A 24317-nucleotide genomic window follows, 5' to 3' on the forward strand; every position below is an offset into this window, starting at 1 on the left:
AATGAGCATATTTATTATAATGTATTATGTATTTAAAACATATGTATTATATTATGTTACATATCATATTGTTTTATATATATACATAAATGCTAACTAAAAAAAGGGTCTAAGATAGAAAGAAAAATTACTCCATGTATTAAAATATATTCAGTAGTACTTTTTTTCTGTAGAAAAGAACTTAAAGTAGATACTCAGAGATTGGGAAATGACTAGCAAATTTTGGTATCAGGATTCAGTGGAATTTTCCTGGACCAATCACAAAAAATAATAATAGCTAACATTTAAATAGTGCTTACTATGTGCCAGGCACTGTGCTAAGTGCTTTACAATTATCTCATTTGATCCTCACAACAACCCTAGGAAGTAGATGCTATTATTTCCTTCATTTTATATATAAAGAAACTGAAGCAAATAGAGGATAAATGATTTGCCCAGGATCACACAATTTAATAAATGTTAGAGGCCACATTTGAACTCAGGTCTTCCTGATTCCAGATCCAACTGTGCCATGATGAATATGAAGCAGGAAGGAAGGTATATGAAGACATATGAACTGACACAAAGTGAAAGAAACAGAACCAGGAAAACCATTTACCCAGCTGTGGTGATTTAAATGGAAAGGAAAACATCAATAACAAAGAGCTGAAACTGAACATTGTTGAAATTAGCATGACCTAGTTTGGCACTGTAGAGGAATGCCAGAATACATCTCTTTTCTTTCTTTGTAGAAGCTGGGGATAGGCAGGGCTGGAAGGGGTGGGGGGGAGGCTGTTGAGACATAAAGGGGCAAATACAATCATATTGGCTTGGTGTGTTGGTTTGTTTTGTTGAATTGCTTTCTTTTCCTTTCTCTTTTATTCTTAGTTATGAGGGACGAGACTCTAGATAGGGAGCAGGGGTTATATTGGGAGATGAAACAAAAGAAATCATAGTAAAGGAGAGAATCTGTTCCAACCTTACTGGAAATCCAAGGGAAAACTGATAGAATCCTAAGTGATGTGATGAAAAGTGGGGGTACCTTTTTTTCATAGGAGCTATTGTGTAAGCAGCTCTTCTTGGCTTGGTGACCAATCATCTTGACATATCCCCCTGGCACATGGACACCTGGGGACTAATCAGGAGCCACTGCAAGCCATGAAGTCCTTTAGCAATGTACTACACATATAGCCAGCTCAATAGGAAGTGTCCAGTATAGTAAATCAGGGCTACCTCCTGATCACCTCAATAAAAAATGTATTTTTTAAAATGTGGGGGAAAACTCAGGGAATTTTAAAAAATCCATCTTGACTATAAATTGAGTAAAATTTTTTGGTTGTGTTTGATCACATCTATGATTTTGTTCATCTAGAGAGCTGCCAGTGAGGAACTTCTTTTCCAATGCAAGCTGGCACCTTCTCTAAAATTTATCATCTTAGAGAACTACCTTGGCACCAAGGAATGAAGTGACTTGTCTAGAGTAACATAGTTGGTATGTCAGAGTTGGGGACATAATATGCTAGAGGCAGGACTTGAACTCCGTTCTTCTGAGGCTGATTTGCTGTCCACTAAGCCATACTGCTTCTAATGAATAAAACTACAATACCTATAAAATCCAAGAAAAACAAAAAACCAGAAAAGCTTATTTTTATCAGTCAAAATTGAATAAAAGATCTTGACAAAATAATATATTTCCCCTCAAATAACATGAGGATTTGTTTCATTTTTAGATATAAGTGTGCTTAGTGCTCTCTAATGGAGATAGTTTACAGCACTAGACATGAAGGATCAGGAAAAATCATGCAGATGACCTCAGCATCATGAAGGTATCATTAGGTTAATTTATGTTCCAAAGTTGTTTTGTAGGGTGGGAATCTAGAACTTGGAAGGCATCTTGCCATAGAAATAATGGGGCTGGGCTCCTAAATGAGTTCACAAAAGCATATTTTGACCCACAACTAGAATCTCTCTCATAACGTCACTCATGTTAAAATCCAACTACCAAATGTTTAGAATTCAGGTAAGGCGTCACCGCACTGCTCGATAGCAGCGTTCATGCTGAGCTGTACCCACGCACATACTCCCAGCACAAAAATCATCTCTGAACATAGTTTCTATTTGCCTACACAAAGTTGAAGGCCAACAAGGTGACCCTCAGCAAAATGATCAAGTCAACAGTTTGTCTTCCCTGTCCTTAGCTTCTCCCTTTTTCTTCTCCTGGCCCCGACCATAATGGCTACTCCTCTCCTCCATGCTGGGTGTCCACTGTCCTTTAGGAGAAAAAACTCGAAAGGATTTCATGTTGCATCATTTATATTTGTTAGTTGACTGAATGATTGTATTTTAGTATGAAAATTTGTGGCTTAGTGAGCAAAAAGAACACCATAATTCTAGCTATATAAACTTGATCAGATTTCTTCATCCTTTGGAAGCTCATTTTTACTCATCTGTAAAATGGATAAAATATTATCTCTGTTGCTTTCCTTAGAGACTAACTGACTCCGTTAACCATAAAGTGCTAACTGTAGATTGTTTTGAGAATAATAATATAAACAAAGTGCTCTACTCGTGTAAAGGATTATTTATGTTACTTTCATCAAACACTTACATTTTCATCCTTTTACCTCTGATTATTAAATGAAGGCAGCTTAACAAAGGGGCTAGAGAAGCAAGCTCAGACACAGGGAGATCCATGTTTTAGTTCTGCCTCTGCCACATTCTGCCTGTGGGACCCCAGGAAAGTCACCTTTCAGTGCCTTACACAGCTTTCTAAGACTATAGGTTGAAGAGTAGTAGCTGATCAGCTATGGTGGAAGGAGTTCTCTGTATAAGTAAAATCTTAATAGTGATAAAAAGAAAGAAAAGGAAAGAAAGAAAAGGGGAAAAAAGAAAAAAGGAAGGAAGGAAGAAAGAAAGAATGAAATTAAAGGCTTAGAGTTCTATTAAAGGAGTTTTTGAGCATCAGCAGAGCCTTAGGGAAAAATATCTTTATCTGGAATCACAATGTACATAACAATGGCTTGATTTAGTCCTTTGACTGTGATTGCATATTTTATCTTTCCTAACACATTTGACATTTTTTTTTAGTATTGAATCACAATTTCAAACCTTAACTCATTTCTTCTGATGTCTTATTCTTTTTCCCTGTTGATAAGGAAGCTTTTGACAATAAAATATGTTTCTGGGACTTGTTGAGGTAAGATGTTATGGTGGAAAGACTACTAACTCACAGTGTAAAGGAACTGGGTTCAAATCCTACCAATGACACTATCTGTGTGACATTGGGCATGCCTCAGGGTCTGAGTTTTCTCTTCTATAAAGTGGATATATTGGTGAACTAGATGGTCTCTGAGGTCCCTTTTAGCTTTTGATACGTGCCTTGTTGATATGTGATTATGAGCTTTGTTCCTAGAAGTATTATGGTAGTATTTAACCCAAGCACCATTTAAAACATGGCTAATTTGGGGAAATCTCTTGAGTTCCATGTCATCAGAAATGACTTTGTCTTCTCCCTGTCCCTGCCCTTTTCCAAACCTCCAAATCCCAGAATTGAGAAGTGGGCTCTTTCAGTACAGGTAGGATTGTGTTGTTGTTAAGTTTCAGTCCTGTCCAACTTTTCATGACCCCATTTGGGGTTTTCTTGGCAGGGATACTACAGTGGCTTTCCATTTCCTTCTCTAGCTCATTTTATGTTTGAGGAAACTGGGGCAAAAATAGGATTAAGTGATTTGTCCAGAGTCCCACAGCTGGTATCTATGGCCTTATTTGAAGTACGGAAGATGAGTCTCCAGGCAGGGTGCTCTATCCATTGTGCCCCTTAGCTGCCCAAGAATATGGTATTACTGTAGATTCAGAGCTGGGATGGACCCAAGAAGCAAACAATAAGAAGACATAGGTCCAGAGAGGTACAGTAACTTGTCCAAGGTTCCACCACTAGTAAGTAGAAGGTAGAGGTAGGATTCAAAACCAAAGTCTTCCATTTTGAAATCCAGCACTAAAAATTCTAATAGAGGTCTTTCCAGAGTGAAATGGCCAGGAAATACACTTCGCTTATTTGGGTCCTGCTTATATTCTACCCTTTTGGATATCAATTGATTTGGATAATTGAGAATTCATCTTCCTTCCCAGCCTTAGGATTGTTTCTTAGGAGATATTATCTTTTAAATCATTAAGATATGCATAAGTAAACTCCATGTATCTGGGGGAAAAGTCTTACAGTTTAAGGATAATAAAAGAGATTTGGGGAAGGGGGGATTTCAGGAGTTTAGGAAACTCCTAGTGAGCAAACTTCCTTTACCAATATAGATTTGCCCTGCTCTGTAAGAGAGCTACCAAGAGCCTATGGGATTTACCCAGAGTAACACAAACAGTAGGAGCCAGAGGTGGGACCTGAACCCAGGTCTTCCTAACTGCCAGAAGGATTCTCTGTCTATGATGCCATGTTGTTATTCCAAGGGAAAATGGTCTTGGGAGGTAGCTCCCAGTAACAGACCAAAAAAACTTAAAAATCAAATATATTCTGTTACCAACAATAAAATAAGTATGCAAAAATCCTGAGGCATACTTAGGGGAGGAAGGAAATTGGACCCTTTTTTTACTGAGAAGAAAATTATTCATTTACACAAGTGACCCAATGATGATTATAGTGATTGCTGCACCAAATTTTCTGGGGATAAAGAAATAGCAAGGCTTAGAATATGTACAATAAAGGCATAATATAGCAGAGAATGGAGCATCTAGGCGGTGCTGGGGATAGAGTGTTGGGGCTTAGAATCAGGAAGAATTAAGTTCAAATCTGGCCTCAGACACTTACTAGCTATGTGACCCTGGGCAAGTCACTCAACTCTGTTTGCCTCAGTTTTCTCATTTGTAAAAGGAGCTGGAGAAGGAAATGGCAAACCACTCCAGTATCTTTGGGAAGAAAACCCCAAAAAGGATCACTAAGAATAGGAAACAACAGAATCAACTGAATAACATCAATAAATGGCAAGGAACAGGGTCCTTTGACATCAATGTTCCTTCTCACTCATGCTAAGGTTAGTGTAGGGTATATATTTCTAGGTCTTCAGAGACATGTTTGAGGACCTCATAGCTACTCTGTAAGCTATACCAAACAGCCAGCTAAAGTAGAGCTTCCCCTCTGTGGAACACGTCCCTTTCACCATTTCTAAGAGCACAATAGTGTTCCTTTATGTTCCAGCACCATAATTTGTTCCACCATTCCTCTGATGGACAACCCCTTAGCTGCTAGCTCCTTGTCATTATAAACACCACTGCTATAAATTCTTTTGTTCTTATGGGTCCTTTTCCTCTTTCTTAGATCTCTTAGGACCAGTAATACTATCACTGGGTCAAAAATAATGTAGAGTTCAGGGACTTATTAGTTCCAAATAGTTTTTCAGAATGACTAGACCCATTCTTCAACAACAATGCATCATTGCACCTTTTCCCAACCTTGGAGCCCCTCCAACATTTGTCATGTATAATTGAAAATCTGTTACCCTAAAAAAGGACTACATTTCCCGGGAGCCCACTGACTTCTTGTTGTTAAGTACTTCCTGTAGACAGGGGATATTAGGCAAGGACATGAAGGGTCCCACATCTTTTTGGCATCTTGGCTCGATGGTGGTGAGTGGGATTTTTCAGCAGGCTGATCAGCCACAGGCACATGGTCTTTATTTTGTATCCTCTTTATTCCTTTATGTTAAATGATCATTAATAAATCCCTTAACATTTTATTATTAAGATTTAATTTTAATTTTTATAGTCATTTTTTGCCAATGTAATATTAACAACAATGACACAATAATAATAACTCATATTTATATAACATTTTAAGATTTTCAAAGAACTTTATAAATATTATCCTAGGAATAGCTCTGGGAGATAGATTCTTTTATTATCCCTATTTTATAGATAATGAAATTGAGGCAGACAGAAGTTAAATGACTTGCCCAGTACCTGGGCAATATTCAGTAAATATCTGAAGTAGAATTTGAACTTAGACCTTCCTTATTGCAGATCCCAAGCTCTATCTATTATCTCTGATAGATATAAAGTAAAATATTGGAATTATTTAATTTTCTTTCCTTTAATTATTAATGACTTGGAATATTTTTTCCGTATGCTTCCTGACAGGCTGGATTTCTTCCTTTTGAAAATTGTTTGTGAGCAGGATATTCCTGCCATATTGCTGCTGAATTTTGGATGATTGGGAATCCTGAGAAACCAGGAAGTCAATATATACCAGATTTGCTCCAGAAAATGTAAACCCATCACCACAAGCCTCAAGAAACTTCATCTTCTCCTCCCTTTGGCTTCAAATTCAAATCTCTGGTCCCTAACCAGAGGTCTCCAATTACAAAAACATTCTAGGGGGAAGGGCGAGAGCCAGTACAAGTAGCTTCTAGTTGGTTTTTGTTTCTTTTTAAAACAGAAAAACATCCTAAAATCATAGATTTAGAATGAGAAAGTACCTTATAGCTCAACTAGTCTAATCCATTCATTTTACAAATAAGGCCTAATGAGGTTACATGACTTGCTGAAGGTCCCACAGATAATAAATGGCAGACTGAAACTCAGATGATGATTCCAAGACCATATTCTTTCCACTGCATCCAATTACTGCCTCACTACATGTAGGGCTTGAATTTTTGTGCTAGGATTTTTATTATTATTATTTTAAATTGGGAAATGATCTAAGCAGTGATGTCAAGCACAAATAAAAATGAGGCCACTAGGGGCAGCGGGATAGCTCAGTGGATTGAAAGCCAGGCCTAGAGATGGGAGGTCTTGGGTTCAAATATGACCTCAGACACTTCCTAGCTATGTGAGACTGGGCAAGTCACTTAACCCCCATTGCCTAGCTCTTACCACTCTTCTGCCTTGGAACCAATACACAGTATTGATTCTAAGATGGAAGGTAAAGGTTTAAAAAAAATGAGGCCACTAAACCATATATAAGCACAACTGTGGCCCCATGGTGATGTAGAAACTTATGTATTAACCCATATCTATGTTTTGACAGAAAGGGAAAATGACAAATGCTGGAGAGGATGTGGAAAAACAGGTACATTACTGCACTATGGATAGAGTTATTCACTGGTTCAATCATTTGGGAGAACAATTTGGAACTATGCCCAAAGGGTGATAAAACTGTGCATACTCTGATCCAGTGATGTTTTTACTAGGTCTGTATCCCAAAGAGATCAAAGAAAAGGGAAAAGGACCTATATGTGCAAAAACATTTATAGTGGCTTTTTTATGGTGGCAAAAATTGGAAATTGAGGGGATGCCCATTAATTGGAGAATGGCTCAATGAGTTTTTGTATATGTTTGTGATGGAATATGGTTGTGCTATAAGAAATGATGAACAAGGTGATTTCAGAAAAATCTGGGAAGTGATAAATTGATATAAAGTGAAGTGAGCAGAAGTAGAACATTTTACATAGTAAATGTAATATTGCATGGTGATCAACTGTGAAAGACTTAACTACTCTGATCAAGACAGGGACCCAAGACAATTCCAAAGGACCCATGACAACAAATGCTGTCTACCTCCTGAGAGAGAATTGATGATTTCTGAATGCAGATAGAAACATACTTTTTTATTGCCTTTATTTTTCTTGTTTCGTATGTCTGCTTTCTTTTGCAACATAATTAATACAGAAATATATTTTGCATAATTTCACATGTATAATCAAGATCATATTACTTGGCTTCTCAAGAGGTGGGGAAAGGATAGAAGAGAATTTAGAATTTAAAATAAAAAATGAATGTTAACTTAAAATTCAAAAATATTTAAATACATATATGTATATATTTTTTAAAAACCTGTTTTTTGGGGGGGACCTAAGAAATCTTTGTTCAAATCTGTCCTTAGACACTTCCTAGCTGTGCAACCCTGGGCAAGTCACTTAATTTCTATTACCTAGTCCTTATTACTGTTCTGCCTTACAAACAATTGAGTCTTTTTTTTTTTAAACCCTTACCTTCCTATTGGAGTCCATATTGTGTATTGGTTCTGAGGCAGAAGAGTGGTAAGGGCTACGTAGACAATGGGGGTTAAGTGACTTGCCCAGGGTCACACAGCTGGGAAATGTCTGAGGCCAGATTTGAAACTAGGACTTTTTATCTCTAGACCTGGCTCTCAATCCACTGAGCTACCCAACGGCCCCCACAACCAATTGATTCTAAGATGGAAGGTAAGGGTCTAAAAAAAAATCTGTTTTATTGCATTTTTATTTTGTGTTAAATATTTCCCAATTACAATATAGTCTGGCTTAGGCTACACTAGGGAGTTTTGCAGGCTGCATTTGATACCTCAAATCTAAAAAAATTATATGCATATACATATATATAGTTTTATATACACACACACAACCCCCAGTAAGAGGAATTCCACAAGGGAGTAAGAAGCATTACTGGAAAGTAAAAGCTAAACACTGGAGGAAGGAAAAGCAGTCCTAAAACTATTTTTATGTTCTCCTTGCCCCAAAGGCCCATAGCTAGGTCCCCAAACCATCCCCCTGGGGCAAAGTTAAATTGTGCCCACCTCTCCTCTGCTTCTTCACTCACAAACATCTCAGCTGGTACAGTACTGGTGTGGGGTGGGTAATACAAGTCCCCCTATTTCTACCACTAATCATTAACCAATAAAAAAGAAAAAAGTCCCATCTAGCTGACCAATTCAATTCAATTGCTTTTAATGAAATCATTCCATTCATTAATGCATTGCTCTTTGATCAATCTGTAAATGATTTCTCTGGTCAGGTATGTGGAGAATTCATGTTTTGTACTGTGTAAGAAGAATGTACAATCTACCAGTCAGGTTCTTGACATTTTGGGCAAAATCTAGGCAGATTTCCCAGAGTCAGGCTTTGGCAAAACAAAAAACAAAACAAGAAAACCCATCCCCCAACACAAATGTAGAAAATATAGAAAGACTTCCCTAGTCCAGAGTGAGTCAGGCATTGATATCCCTTTCTTGTAAATTCCTTCTACTTATTCAACATTCAATTCATTTATTCAATTTAATACCAAGAATCAAAGACTATTCTTCTAACATACGACTTCTTTCCCTACCTAACACTCTCCTAAATCTACAGATTTGCCATGATTTCTCCAGAAGATTTCACACAATTTCAAATGTCATTTGGAAGGAATCTGTCCCTTAGACTTCTGCACAAAGGCATGAATTGTCTGGTGTGATGGCTATTGGGTCTTGGAGGGATTATCAAACCAAGTTCCAAAGAGTTCCACCCATCTACTAAAACAACTTCATTTCCCTTTCAATCAGATGATGATAAAGAGAGAATCATAGATCATTTGTAAAGACTGGATTTAGTCTTATACAGTCAAGACCCCTCAATTCCTCAAATGGTTTCGAGAAAATTTATAGTGCCCCAAAATACAGGCTCTTACCTGGATCAGGTGTTCTTCCATATGCATTTAACTGGACAAGAAAGGAGAAGAGTAAAAAAAGTGAAGCCCACAGGGATCTTTCCATTTCTTCTGGCTCCCCCTTAGTACAGAAGTCTCCTGGCTAAATTCTGTAGCCAAACAACTGAAAAATAGTGGATGATGGATACTTTGTTAAGAAAGGTTGCCCATTAATAATTAACACTGGAACATCCTGTCTGTTGTCCCCAGTACTTCCCCTGATCCTGATTCCCATCTAAGGCAAATAGTGGATTTTTTTCCCCCTTCTAAAGGAATTTTCTCCAGTACTGATTTTATAAGTGTAATGGTACATGACAGGCTACTTACCTGGTTCAGCTCAGGAATAGATCCAATGGAGGTTAATATTTTGCATTTTGAAATTCTGTCAAAGGTCAGGGGATAGATAGCTAGTTCAAATTTGGTTTCCTAAGGGCCCTATCTGAAAGAATTGCAAAATGAGGAAAGGAAAGGGAGCCTGGAGCTATAAAGCTTCAGAACCTAAGATGATGAGGGGCAAAAATAAAAAGCTACGACTTTGGTGTGCCGAGTCCCCCAATTTAGCCCAGTTCTGTTGATCTTAGCAGAATTGCTAAAGCCTGTGGTTAAATGTTGGTTAAAAAAAATAAAACCCACAGTTAAAATCTGTGGTTTAAAGAAAATGTTCAGTGCCTTGCCTCACTATACCATGGAGTTACCAGTGAAGCAAAAGAAACCCTTCTTCAACTCTAGAGTTCTTAAACAAAATGTCACATGTGCCCTCTTTTAATGAGGACTTTGTAGTAAATGAGCCTGTTTGCTGGCCTGCCTGCTTGGGCTCATGAAAATACATTGGAGCTGAGGACTCTGGGAGGAGGATCAGGGTGTGTGTGTGCTAAACCACAGGCTTGGGAGGGCTTCCAGGGACTGTTGTAATAGGACGTGCACCCCTGATTTTATTGAAACTTGAAGAACGTGTGTCTAATGAGCCAGATTAGATGTTCTTTATTGTAAACTGCCAATCAGTTTGTTTTGACCAGAGCTCCACCGCATCTCTGAGAGCAGTGATTATCTGGCCAACACAAAAGGGGATTTGAGGGAGTCAGGGTGGTATGGTGCACAGGGGATGCCCTTGGAGTCCTGGCTATCTGGGTCCAAATCAGACCTTTGATGCATACTAGCTGTATGACTGTGGATAAGTCACTTAACTTCTGCTTGTCTCCATCTCATCTGTAAAATTAAGGAGTTGGACTAGAAGACCTCTAAGGAGCCTCCCAGTTGATGAAAACTCAATAACATATGGGAAGGTCTTTGTGATTATAAAATTTTAGAGAAATGCCAGCTGTGGTGATTGTGATTATTACATTCTCATGTTTCCTGGGATGGCTCTGGCAGCAATAAGACAGTGGACCGAAATAGTTAGCTGTGAGTTTTGACATTTATGTAGTGCTTTAAAGTTGTAAGGCACTTTACATCCCTGGATCTTCCCAACAATTCTAGGAGATAGGTACTTATAGACCTCATTACCCTTATTTTACAGAACAGTAAACTGAGGCTGATTCAGCAGCATTGCCTGTAATTTCAACTGTAGGCACCTGTGTGGCTTGGGAAGCATCACTTAACCTTTCTGGTTTCCTTACCTGTAAGTGATGCCTTTGAGTGGCATGGGATTTAGTCTCCCTCCGGCTCTAGGTCCTCTATATAGGCAGCCTATAGCCCATGTTAAAGAACAGTGAAGGTTTAAAGCTAATCCTAGGCTAACTGGCTGGGGCATTTTCCATGCTTTGGAAGGAAGGTTTTGTGAAGGTTATGGGGAAGACTTTGCTGAGGCTTTGTAGTTCTGGAATTGCAAATACAGATAACACTCTTTAATCTGCCCTGGAACCAGGCACTGAAATTCAAGATTGACTGATTCCAGGCACAGATAATGGAGCAAGAAACAACTTCAAATTTCAGCCACTTGGATCCCTGGGTGGGTCGTGGGTTTGTTTGTTTTTTTCTTGGAGGGGAGAGGGAAGAAGTTCCTGTTCTTTCCCTATTGTTATCACCTCTCTCTCTTTCTCTTTCTCCTGAATGTCAGGTGTTAGGGACCTGAACCCTCTCCTGTTGACCAGGGGCTTTCATCCCCTCAGGCCAAGCTGCAGCTACTGGCAGTGTGTGGCTCGGTCAAATTACAAGTAATTTATAATGTGGACTGCATTTCTTCCTGATGTGACCTCCCATAAAAGATGGCGCCCAATGGGCAGTTTGCGATGACTGGGCATTGGCGTTGAGCTCAATCCAGCTTATTTCTTAATGGATGACCCATGTTGGGGGCCCCTTCCCAGCCATGCTCATTTATTTCTAGTGCAAATATTTTGCAATCATTTTGTCATATTCAAGTGCATGCCCAGTGGTGGTGGAAGATATTACTGGGCATTGCAGTGGCATATATGACTGCTGGACTCTGAAAAGTAGTCAAAAGCACCTAAAGTCTTGGTCTATGCTGGGCCTTTTTGACATCTCCATTCTATGTGTCTAGAACTTGGACTATTAAAAAAACAACAACAAACCCTCACCTTCCATCTTAGAATCAATACTATGTATTGGTTCCAAGGCAGAATAGCAGTAAGGATTAGGCAATGGGGGTTAAGTGACTTGCCCAGGGTCACACAGCTGGGAAGTGTCTGAGGTCAGATTTGAACCTAGGACCTCCTGTCTCTAAACCTGGCTCTCAATCCACTGAGCCACCCAGATGCTCCTAGAACTTGGACTATTGATAACTTCCTGTGTAGCTGAAACTTCATAAGGATCCTAGTTTCGCCCTAATTATCTGGAAGGGACTTGAAACTTCAGTTCAATTTTCAGCCCCCTTAGATTGTCTGGGACAGGACCAGACTTTCAGTGGGGGGTTATAGTCATGGAACCCCCATTGGTCTACAAGGGGTGTGGAATAGGACTAGTACTTAGGAGCTAAATTCTTTGCTCCCTTCCTGCCATGCTTCTGAATAATTCCAGAGTAAGGATTATTGCTGGATGAATGATTGTGAATGGTTGCCCAATTAGCTGCACACTTATGAGATATCCAAGAAGCCTGGTGACTCTGATACCAGGGTTGCCAGAATGAATTGCCAAGTCAAGCTTGGGATCCTTTGAAGGCACTGCAATATGGAAGTACTCCCGAGAAACTGATATTGCTTTTTTTGACTTCTAATGTAGCTCTTGGGGAAGGACAAGTTATTAACATATGCACAGACTGTGGTAGACAGATACTGAGTACCACTGGCAAATTCAGGTTTGTATAGCAATCAAGGTTCTTGCTTTTCATTTCTGTGAAACTTGATACTAGCTATGTAAATGTTTGCTATGTAAAGTTGGGAGTCATCTGCAGAGAGAGAATAATTATTATAGTAATAAGAGTTTATGAGATCATTAAAAGTGAGAATATAGAGACAGAAAAGAAGATGGCTCAGGAGAGAGCCCAGGAGCAAGTAGATAAATCACTTTGCTTCTTTGCTGAGCCTCAGTTTCCTCTCCCCTATAAAATGGTGATAATAAAACTTGCACTATCTATTTTACATAGTCACTTAATAATGATAATAGCTAGCATTTATATGGTATTTAAGGTTTACAAAGGAACTAAGGAGATATTTACTAAGTTCCTACAAATCAGACACTGTGCTAAGAGCATTACAAATATTACCTTATTTGAAACAACCCTGTTAATATTTTCACCCCCATTTTACAGTTGAGAAAACTGTGGCAGGTAGAGGTTGAATGACTTCCAAGAGGGTTATATTAGTAAATGTCTGAGGTTGGATTTATATTTGGGGGCTCCTGACTCCAGTGCTCTATTCAATGAACCATCCAGCTGCCAATAGCACTTTATACATATTATCTCATTTGATCCTTGAAACAACCATGTCAAATCAATAGTATAGTCATACTATTGTATGTCTTTATTTTATTGTATGTCTGTATTGTATGTCTTTCTTTGTAGTTCCAATGCTGACTACATACTCAGTGCATAGCAAATACCTGTTGAAAATGAGGAAGCTGAGTTTTGGAAAAGTCAAATGACTAGTCTAGGGTCATGCCACTTGCAAAAATATATCATACAAGTTTTGAATTCAGGGCTTCAGGATTCTAGATCCAGCAGTTACTATCTGTCTCAAAGCAGCCCTCTATTAACTTAAACTTACTTAAGTATTCAAAGACAGCAAATAGGTCTGTTAACTCACTGATTAAGATATTCCCTCTCCCTGTTTACAGCCCATCCCTATCCTGCTCAGTCCTGCTCTTGTGGACATTTCTGTCCCCTAAATGACCCAAATTTTAACCCAAAATGGCAGATGAGAGAATTCTTTCTCATTGCTTATGGAATTTTCCCTTTGAACTGAAAGATCTGGATTTTGGACATGATGTTCCTGGGAGTTTTCATTTTTTGGTTTCATTCAGGAGGTGACTAGTAGAATCTTTCCATTTAAATTTTACCATCTGATTTTAAGAGACCTGGGTAGTTTTCATTTACAATTTCTTGAAATATGATGCCTTGGTTTTAAAAAAAAATCACAACATTCATATAGTCTAATAATTTTTAAATTATTCTCCTCTATCAGTTTTCTAGGTCAGTTGTTTTTGCTATGAGATACCTCACATTTTCTTTTCTTTTTTTTTGTCCTTTTGACTTTATTTGAATATTTCTTATTGCCTCACTAAGTCATTGGCTTCTACATAGTTCATTCAAATTTTCAGGGAGTTTGTAGTTTGGCCAAGGTTTTGTGTCTTTTGTGTCATGCTGTTAATTTCATTTCTAATTCTTTCTTCCATAGCTCTCATTTCTTTTCTAATTTTTTGCTCAAATGTTCTCATTCCATTTACTCTTTCTTTGTCTCTTTCAAGAATTTTAGTTGAGTTTGTGCCTAAGCTGTGTTTTTCTCTGAGACAATTCATGTAGATATTTTGACAGTTATGTCTTGAGCAGCCTTGTCACCAGCTCATTATGGTGGAATTACTTATTTGTTTGCCCCTTCTTCCAGCCTACTTCCTGATTTTGGACTTAATGTTGGATGGCAGGTGTGGGCTGATCCTGTTGCTCCTTTCTTGAGGTATTGAGTATTGAATTATTCTAGGATCTCAGGGACAGGCTGGGGTACCTGTAAGTTTTCAATGTTCTTGAAGTGCCCCCCCAGATCTGAGCAAGAGCTCTTGACCTGGGTTTGGGTCTGAGCAAGAGTAGACTATTGTTGGACTCTGTCCCTAGTAACCTAGAAAAAGGTTCCTCTTTGGTTTTGAACACTGATTATTCCTTTCCAAGCTGGGCTAGAAATACAAATCTGTTTTTTCCTGAGGTTTGAGCTACAGCTATGCTACTGGTTCCTGAATTTCCTCCTTGTTCAATTGGTTGTTGTCCTTCATACTTGAAGAGGACCAAAATGACATTACTGGTGATATCTTTCGACTCATGTATAAAATGGATTTAAATGAGAGAGTTGTACAAAGCTATCAGGCTCATCCTTCCAGTCATCAAAGTCTAGTGATAAGACAAAATAGTCATGACTGGTCAAGATGACTGCCAATGGCTCAGGATGCAGTGGGTGATCATGGCTTCTTTGATATCTAACCAAACTTTAAGTGTTCTACAGGCACTTGCTTCAGTCACCTTCATGGCCAATGGAACAAATTGTTCTCATTAATCCATTCTGCCAGAGGGATGCTGCCTGAGGTGGACACCTCCCAACTCGCTGACAGGTGGGAGATCTGTTGGCTGCTCTCAAATGGAATTATCCTGCCTGCCAAGACAGTTAATTGGGGTGAGGCCACTGAGCATGGTACAGCTTCTTAGAGTTATAGGAAAGAGCTGGGTGGCATGTAGATATCAAAGGAGGAAAGTGGACCTGAAAAGGGTTTGGTAGACCCTCACAACAGTACTAGTCTTCTCTGTACACCCTGCTTGTCTCCTCTTGCTCATTACACCACCCAGGGCATGCCTACTCAGGAAGGCCACCCATGTGTACAGGTCCTCTTCTCAATCTGCCCTGGATCTGTGACCTAGGACTAGCTGGTGGGTGACAAAGCTGGCAATTATCACATGTCTCCATCTCAGTGTCTCTTTATGCCAAGTGGGGCTGGACAAAGGGAGTCAGTGTGATTTTTGTTGGATTTATAACAGGATGGTGCATTTTCTCAATCTGTTAGGCGGAATTTATGGGATAGAATTCACCTATATTGCTTCTTATCATTCCATCTTCATAAATATAATTTATAATGAGATGATTTCCATCACCCAATTCTTAGACCATCTGCAAATATTGATTTAACTTGTTTATGCTTTTAACCTATGATCTTTGTTCAATGGCCAACTCTGCTGGAGGAATTGACACAGATCCCTAGTTACATTTTCCCTATAAATGAAACCAAAAGACAAAAAATGCTGCAACCCAGTGAAAGGATGACTTGGATGACTTACAGGTTCTCCTTAGAGAAACAAATTAAGGAATTGGAGGAGATGATTTCATGAAGTATACAAATCAATCAATTGACAAAACATTTATGAAGTACCTACTATGCTGCAGGCACTCTTCTAGGTCCTCAGAATTTAAAGACAATAAATGAAACAATTTCTACTCACAAGGGGCTTAGGCAGCAAGAAACACCAGTTCATAGATTTAGCATAGGAAGAGAACTTAGAGTTTATCAAATTTATTCCCCTCATTTTACAGATGAGGAGCCCAAGACCCACAGAGGTTAAGTGACTTTTCCCAGATCACACAGATAATAAATGTTTTTGGCAGGATTTGATCCTCATTCTACCCAACTCAAAGTCCAGTGGTTTAGCCATTATAGTGTGCTGCCTTGCCTTACATCGATGTGTACTGCAGTGTATATAGGAGTAGTGTTATGAAGTATCTGATGAGATCTTCCCAACTACATTAGCTACATAATATGACATCCAGAGATTTCAACATGAAAGAACAACTAGCAGAAGATGGAGAAAAGTAGGCTGATAATAAAGGAATGAAAGAAGCCAAATGGATGTAGGCTACAAAGGAACCTCATTTCCATGGGTCATGAATTGTTGCTGTTGCTCATCCTTTTTTTTTTAAGTCTTTTAGTAGCTTTTATTATTACTTTGTCAAGTGGAGTCTGTTCCAGAAATGTTTTCTTTTCTTTTTTTTTTTTTAAATTTTATAATATTTTATTTGATCATTTCCAAGCATTATTCATTAAAGACAAAGATCATTTTCTTTTCCTTCCCCCCCAACCCCCATAGCCGACGCGTGATTCCACTGGGTATCACTTGTGTTCTTGATTTGAACCCATTGCCACGTTATTAGTATTTGCATTAGAGTGTTCATTTAGAGTCTCTCTTCTGTCTTGTCCCCTCAATCGCTGTAGTCAGGCAGTTTCTTTTCCTTGGTGTTTCTACTCCCACAGTTTATCCTCTGCTTATGAATAGTGTTTTTTCTCCTAGATCCCTGCAGATTGTTCAGGGACATTACACCGCCACTAATGGAGAAGTCCATTACGTTCGATTATACCACAGTGTATTAGTCTCTGTGTACAATGTTCTCCTGGTTCTGCTCCTCTTGCTCTTCACTTCCTGGAGGTCATTCCAGTCTCCATGGAATTCCTCCACTTTATTATTCCTTTTTGCACAATAGTATTCCATCACCAACATATACCACAATTTGTTCAGCCATTCCCCAATTGATGGGCATCCCCTTGTTTTCCAATTTTTGGCCACCACAAAGAGCGCAGATATGAATATTCTTGTACAAGTCTTTTTGTCCATTATCTCTTTGGGGTACAGACCCAGCAGTGCTATGGCTGGATCAAAGGGTAGACATTCTTTTGTCGCCCTTTGGGCATAGTTCCAAATTGCCCTCCAGAATGGCTGGATCAGTTCACAACTCCACTAGCAATGAATTAATGTCCCTACTTTGCCACATCCCCTCCAGCATTCATTACTTTCCTTTGCTATCATGTTAGCCAAACTGCTAGGTGTGAGGTGATACCTCAGAATTGTTTTGATTTGCATCTCTCTGATTATAAGAGATTTAGAACACTTCTTCATGTGCTTATTAATAGTTTTGATTTCTTTATCTGAGAACTGCCTATCCATGTCCCCTGCCCATTTATCAATTGGAGAATGGCTTGGTTTTTTTGTACAATTGATTTAGCTCTTTATAAATTTGAGTAATTAAACCTTTGTTGGAGGTTTTTATGAAGATTTTTTCCCAATTTGTTGTTTCCCTTCTTATTTTAGTTACATTGGTTTTGTTTGTACAAAAGCTTTTTAATTTGATATAGTCAAAATTATTTATTTTACATTTTGTGATTCTTTCTATGTCTTGCTTGGTTTTAAAGTCTTTCCCCTCTCAAAGGTCTGACATGTATACTATTCTGTGTTTACCCAATTTACTTATGGTTTCCTTCTTTATGTTTAAGTCATTCACCCATTTTGAATTTATCTTGGTGTAGGGTGTGAGGTGTTGATCTATTCCTAATCTCTCCCACACTGTCCTCCAATTTTCCCAGCAGTTTTTTTCAAATAGTGGATTTTTGTCCTAAAAGCTGGAATCTTTGGGTTTATCGTATACTGTCTTGCTGAGGTCGCTTGCCCCCAGTCTATTCCACTGATCCTCCTTTCTGTCTCTTAGACAGTACCAAATTATTTTGATGACTGCTGCTTTGTAATATAGTTTAAGGTCTGGGACTGCAAGGTCCCCATCATTTGTGTTTTTTTTTCATTATTTCCCTGGATATCCTTGATCTTTTGTTATTCCAAATGAACTTTGTTATGGTTTTTTCTAAATCAGTAAAGAAATTTTTTGGGAGTTCAATGGGTATGGCACTAAATAGATAGATAAGTTTGGGTAGGATGGTCATTTTTATTATATTGGCTCGTCCTATCCATGAGCAGCTAATGTTTTTCCAATTGCTCAAGTCTAGTTTTAGTTGTGTGGAGAGTGTTTTGTAGTTGTGTTCATATAGTTCCTGTGTTTGTCTCGGGAGATAGATTCCTAGGTATTTTATTTTGTCTAAGGTGATTTTGAATGGGATTTCTCTTTCTAGTTCTTGCTGCTGAGCTGTGTTGGAGATATATAGAAATGCTGATGACTTATGTGGGTTTATTTTGTATCCTGCAACTTTGCTAAAGTTGTTGATTATTTCAATTAGCTTTTTGATTGAATCTCTAGGATTCTTTAAGTAGACCATCATGTCATCTGCAAAGAGTGATAACTTGGTCTCCTCCTTGCCTATTTTGATGCCTTCAATTTCTTTTTCTTCTCTAATTGCTACTGCTAGTGTTTCTAGTACAATGTCAAATAGTAGAGGTGATAATGGGCATCCTTGTTTCACTCCTGATCTTATTGGGAATGCATCTAGTTTATCCCCATTGCAGATGATATTAGCTGATGGTTTTAGATATATACTGTTTATTATTTTTAGGAACGACCCTTCTATTCCTATGCTTTCTAGTGTTTTTAATAGGAATGGGTGTTGTATTTTGTCAAAGGCTTTTTCTGCATCTATTGAGATAATCATGTGGTTCTTGATGGTTTGCTTGTTGATGTGGTCAATTATGTGGATGGTTTTCCTAATATTGAACCAGCCCTGCATCCCTGGTATAAATCCTACTTGATCATGGTGGATGACCCTTCTGATCACTTGCTGGAGTCTTTTTGCTAGTATCCTATTTAAGATTTTTGCATCTATATTCATTAGGGAAATTGGTCTATAGTTTTCCTTCTCTGTTTTTGACCTGCCTGGTTTTGGAATCAGTACCATGTTTGTGTCATTAAAGGAGTTTAGTAGAACTCCTTTGCTTATTATGTCAAATAGTTTGTATAGTATTTGGGATTAACTGTTCTCTGAATGTTTGATAGAATTCACTGGTGAATCCATCAGGCCCTGGGGATTTTTTCTTAGGAAGTTCTTTGATGGCTTGTTGGATTTCATTTTCTGATATGGGATTATTTAAGAATTCTATTTCTTCTTCTGTTAGTCTAGGCAGTTTGTATTTTTGTATATATTCATCCATATCACCTAAATTGGTGTATTTATTGCCATATAATTGGGCAAAGTAATTTTTAATGATTGCCTTAATTTCCTCTTCATCGAAGGTGCTGTCCCCCTTTTCATCTTTGATGCTGTTAATTTGCTTTTCTTCCTTCCTTTTTCTAATTAGATTGACCAGTACTTTGTCTATTTTGTTTGTTTTTTCAAAGTACCAGCTTCTTGTCTTATTTATTAAATCAATAGTTCTATCATTTTGATTTTATTAATTTCTCCCTTAATTTTTAGGATTTCTAATTTGGTTTTCTGCTGGGGGTTTTTAATTTGATCGCTTTTGAGTTTTTTTATTTGCATTTCCAATTGATTGATCTCTGCTCTCACTAGTTTGTTAATATATGCACTCAGGGATATGAATTTACCTCTGATTACCGCTTTGGCTGTATCCCAAAAGGTTTGAAAGGATGTCTCACCATTGTCATTTTCCTCGATGAAATTATTGTTTCTATGATTTCTTCTCTAACTAAACAATTTTGGAGTATCATATTGTTTAATTTCCAATTAGTTTTTGATTTCGTTTTCCATGTACCATTACTGATCATTATTTTTATTGCCTTGTGATCTGAAAAGGCTGCATTTATTATTTCTGCTTTTCTGCATTTGTGTGCCATGTTTCTGTGACCTAATGTATGGTCAATCTTTGTGAATGTGCCATGTGGTGCTGAGAAGAAGGTGTATTCCTTTTTATCCCTATTTATTTTTCTCCATATGTCTATTAATTCTAATTTTTCTAAGATTTCATTCACTTCTTTTACCTCTTTCTTATTTATTTTTTGATTTGATTTATCTAAATTTGATAATGGTTGGTTTAAGTCTCCCACTAATATGGTTTTACTGTCTATTTCTTCCTTCAATTCTCCTAGTTTCTCCATTAGAAATTTGGGTGCTATATTATTTGGTGCATACATGTTGATTAGTGATATTTCCTCATTATCTAAAGTCCCTTTTAACAAAATATAATTACCTTCCCTATCCCTTTTGATCAGGTCTATTTTTGCTTTGGCTTTATCAGATATCATGATTGCTACTCCTGCCTTCTTTCTGTCAGTTGAGGCCCAGAAGGTCTTACTCCATCCTTTAATTCTGACCTTGTGGGTGTCTACCTGCCTCATGTGTGTTTCTTGAAGACAGCATATGGTAGGGTTTTGGATTCTAATCCATTCTGCTATTCATCTACATTTTATGGGTGAGTTCATCCCATTCATGTTCAAAGTTATGACTGTCACTTGTGGACTCCCTGGCATTTTGATATCCTTCCCTAATTCTAACCTTTCTTCTTCAGCTCTACCTTTTAGTCCAGAGATTTACTTTAAATCAGTCCCCCTTGTCCCCTCCCTTGATATGTTTCCCATTCTAGTCCTTCCCTTTTTGTTCCCTCCCCCTCCCCCCTCTTCTTCCCTCCCTTTTTTGTGTTCCCTACCCCCTACCCCCCTTGGTTTTCCCTTCTCCCTTCCCTTGTTGGGTAAGATAGAATTCAAGATCCCAATGGATCTGGATGTTCTTCCCTCTCAGAGCTGATTTCCCTGAGAGTAAGGTTTAAGTAAAAACTCTCTTCCTCTCCTTCTTATAGGAGTTTTCTTCCCCTCCCCTTCCTGTGTGAATCTTTGTGTGAGAAAGATATTCTATTTGGTCTTTCCCCCCCCCTATTTACACGTTACATTTTCCCCACATGTTAGTATACATAGATTGATATAAATGTAGTCCTTATAGAAGAGAGTTTGAGTAAAAGAAAAAGATAACATTTTTCTCCCTTTCCCTTTCCTTCATATTTACCTTTTCAGGTATTCCATGCTCTTTGTTTTTTGATATCAAACTTTCCACAGAGCTCTGGTCTTTTCTTTGCAAAAACTTGGAAATCTTCTATTTTCTTGAATGCCCATACTTTCCCTTGGAAGTATATAGTCAGTTTTGCTGGATAGCTGATTCTTTGTTGAAGGCCTAGCTCTCTTGCCTTTCTGAAAATCATGTTCCATGCCTTATGGTCATTCAGAGTGGAACTTGGAAGGTCTTGTGTGACCCTGATTGGAATTCCTTTATATCTAAATTTTCTTTTTCTGGCTTCTTGTAAGATTTTTTCTTTTGCTTGAAAACTTTGAAATTTGGCAATTACATTCCTGGGAGTTGTCTTTTGGTGATTTAGTGTAGAGGGTGCTCTGTGAACTCTTTCAATGCCTGTATTTCCCCCTTGTTCTAGAATCTCTGGGCAATTTTCTTTGATTATATCTTGTATTATGATGTTGAGTTTGCTGTTTATTTCTGGCTTTTCTGGAAGTCCAATTATTCTTAAATTATCTCTTCTTCCTCTATTTTCCAAGTCTGTCACCTTGTCAATGAGATATTTTATGTTCTCTTCTAATTTCTTGGTCTTTTGGCTTTGCTTTATTAATTCTTGCTCATTGTCTTCGAGTTGCTTGATTCTGACTTTTAAAGCCTAGTTTTCCTTTTCAGTTTGGTCAAACTGGTTTTGTAGATGCGTGAATTTCTTTTGCATTATTTCCCACTTTTCCTCCCAGAGGCTTCCATCTTTTTTATCCTTCCGCTTCAAATTCTTCATGGGTTTGTGGAGAGTTTTCATTTCCTTTGGAAGGTTTTGGAGCATTTGCTTGTGTTTCCTCTTCTATCTCCTCTGTATTTTGTATTTTTGCTCCATAAAATGTGTCCAAAGTCACCCCCGTCTTCTTGTTTTTCTTGGAATTTTGGGGCTTTTGTGTGTCTGTGGAGTTTGCCATCTCTATCTGAGTGGGGAAGACTAGCTTTTCTTATCTCTGTCTGGTGTTCAGAGGTTTTAGCCCCAGGCAGATTGTCTGTTCTATGCAGTTGTTGTTCTGTCTTCCCGGGGAAGCCTGGAATTGCTGGTTTTTCTGTGTTACTGCCCTCCTCAGTTCCCTCCCGATGCTTCTCTGTTGCCTTACTTCCACGCTCTGAGCCTGGCTTGGCCCTTTCTGCAGGGTGTTTGTTTCTGTGCCTTAGCGGGCCAGAAGAGCCAACACTCTGAGGGGTGAGGGGCCGCGGCTTCCCGGAACTCTGAGGGCTCCTGATAGGATTACCTTTCCCTGGGTTGAACTGAGTATGCCCTGAAGCAGGGACCTTCTTTGAGACTCGGATGGAAGGATCCAGCCAGGGGGTTACAAGCTCCCCCCGTCTCTCTCTGTTTCCCTGCTGTCTGGGTGCCCCCGCGACTGAGTCAGGTTGTTTTCAGGAAGCGGCCTTCAGAATAGCCGGCCTTGAGGCTCTGAGGTTCCCTCTGCTGCCTTGGACTCGGCGCTCTGGGTTGGGGGAATGGGTTCTGGGACCTTCCTTCTGCCTACCCCTTAGATCCGAGTGATCTCGGGTTCTGGCTTTTTGGGGGGCCATACCTTTTGATCCAGGTCCAAGAGGAGGATTCCTGGGGTCTATGCTGTTGTTCATTTTGAATTTCGGTGCCCTGGGAGCATATAGTTTGAGTTTGGTAGGGAAGGGTTTCCGGAGATCTGAACTTTAGCTTTCTCTAAGCCGCCATCTTGACCAGAAGTCCCAGAAAATCTCATCCTTTGTTTTTGAAGAGAATCAATGACACCAAATGATATCTTGACTTGCATATCAGCTGTATTTCTCACTCTCTCTTCTAGAATCATTGAAGTCCAGTAACAAGACAAAAATCAAAATGACTGGTGATGCTGGGGATGCAGTAGATGCCCTTGGTGACTTCAATAAGCCTGAACTCTAAACTCTCCATCAGTCCATTCTGCCAGGGTTAGTCTTCACATGTGTGGGATAAACACCCCCTTAACACATTGATGGATTTGTTACCTGGTGGCTTACCCTCAACTTGGTTTAACCTATCTGCTGAGATGGAATTACCTCTGAGCATGCTACAGTTTCTTGGAGCCATAGGTATATTGGGTGAAAGGTGGATACCAAAGGTGAATGAGCAGTCTGGAAAAGTGCGTGGCAAACTCTCACACTAGAGGTGCTAATCCTCCCTGAACACCCTATATACCTCACATCATGAATATTCCCTTTAATGGAAGGGGAGAGGGAGTTAACAGTATCTTAATATTTAAATGTTACAAACAAATAAATTAATTACATATAACACATATATGTGTGCATATATATATGTATTCGAGAATAATAATAGCATGTACTTCACAGTCATTGTGAAGACCAAATGAAATATGTGTAAAGTGCTTAAAAACTTAAAGCCATTATTATTGCCTCCTCAATTTGTACAAAATGAGTTTTTGCCTGACTACTCCTCGAGAGAATTTATATAACATGTATCTATATGTAATATTCAGTTTTATCTGAACAAAAAGAAGGGTCAGAAAACACTGGTTGTGGTGATCACCAAATAATATCATAAAAGATGAAATTGAACATGATGAAAAAAGACAAGAAATACTTGGTTACAGATATAGCAGTCATTTCAGAATCAGCTATTTAAACAGGATCAGATCCTTCATTGCTCAAAGCAAAGCTCAAAGTAAATGCCAAACCAGAAGAAAGGATAAAGAGAAAAAACTGTGTGTGATTATAGCAGCTCTAATTTGAACTTTTAAAAACAAGTCGCTGATTTCTCAATTGGAAAATAAATAAGAGTAAATATACTGATGGATGTTGGCTATCAACATTTCTTTAGATGCTCACCTCCCTACATATGGGTATAGTCCAGAGTTCTGTTCTATTCTGTTCTGTTCCATTTCCTTCCTTCATCTTCTCTTCTCTCCTTTCCTCTTCCCTCTTCTCTTCTCCTTTCCTCTCTTTCAGCTCAGGAGCCACTTTCTACATGAACTTTTTCCTAACCTACTCATTTTATAAGGTCACATCATTGTAGAGCTGTGGTAGAAACTTCCAAACCTGGAAGGACCTTTAGAAGTTAT

The 24317-nt window shown here is 38.5% G+C and overlaps 1 protein-coding gene across 2 annotated transcripts in view; it reads right to left on the bottom strand.

Moving 5' to 3' along the window:
- The window catches only part of LIPC (lipase C, hepatic type), a 228110-nt gene extending 218529 nt beyond the window's left edge, over positions 1-9581 (bottom strand). The window contains exon 1 of one of the 2 annotated variants that reach the window (XM_007479670.3): positions 9403-9581. In XM_007479670.3, coding sequence (XP_007479732.2) covers positions 9403-9487 — 85 coding nt within the window. In that variant the 5' untranslated portion in view covers positions 9488-9581. The remainder of the gene's footprint in view (positions 1-9402) is intronic. The other variant, XM_007479671.3, reaches the window with a different exon arrangement.
- Positions 9582-24317: the final 14736 nt, after the last annotated feature.

The sequence above is a fragment of the Monodelphis domestica genome, chromosome 1, assembly GCF_027887165.1.
Source record: "Monodelphis domestica isolate mMonDom1 chromosome 1, mMonDom1.pri, whole genome shotgun sequence".
Classification (NCBI taxonomy): Eukaryota; Metazoa; Chordata; class Mammalia; order Didelphimorphia; family Didelphidae; genus Monodelphis; species Monodelphis domestica.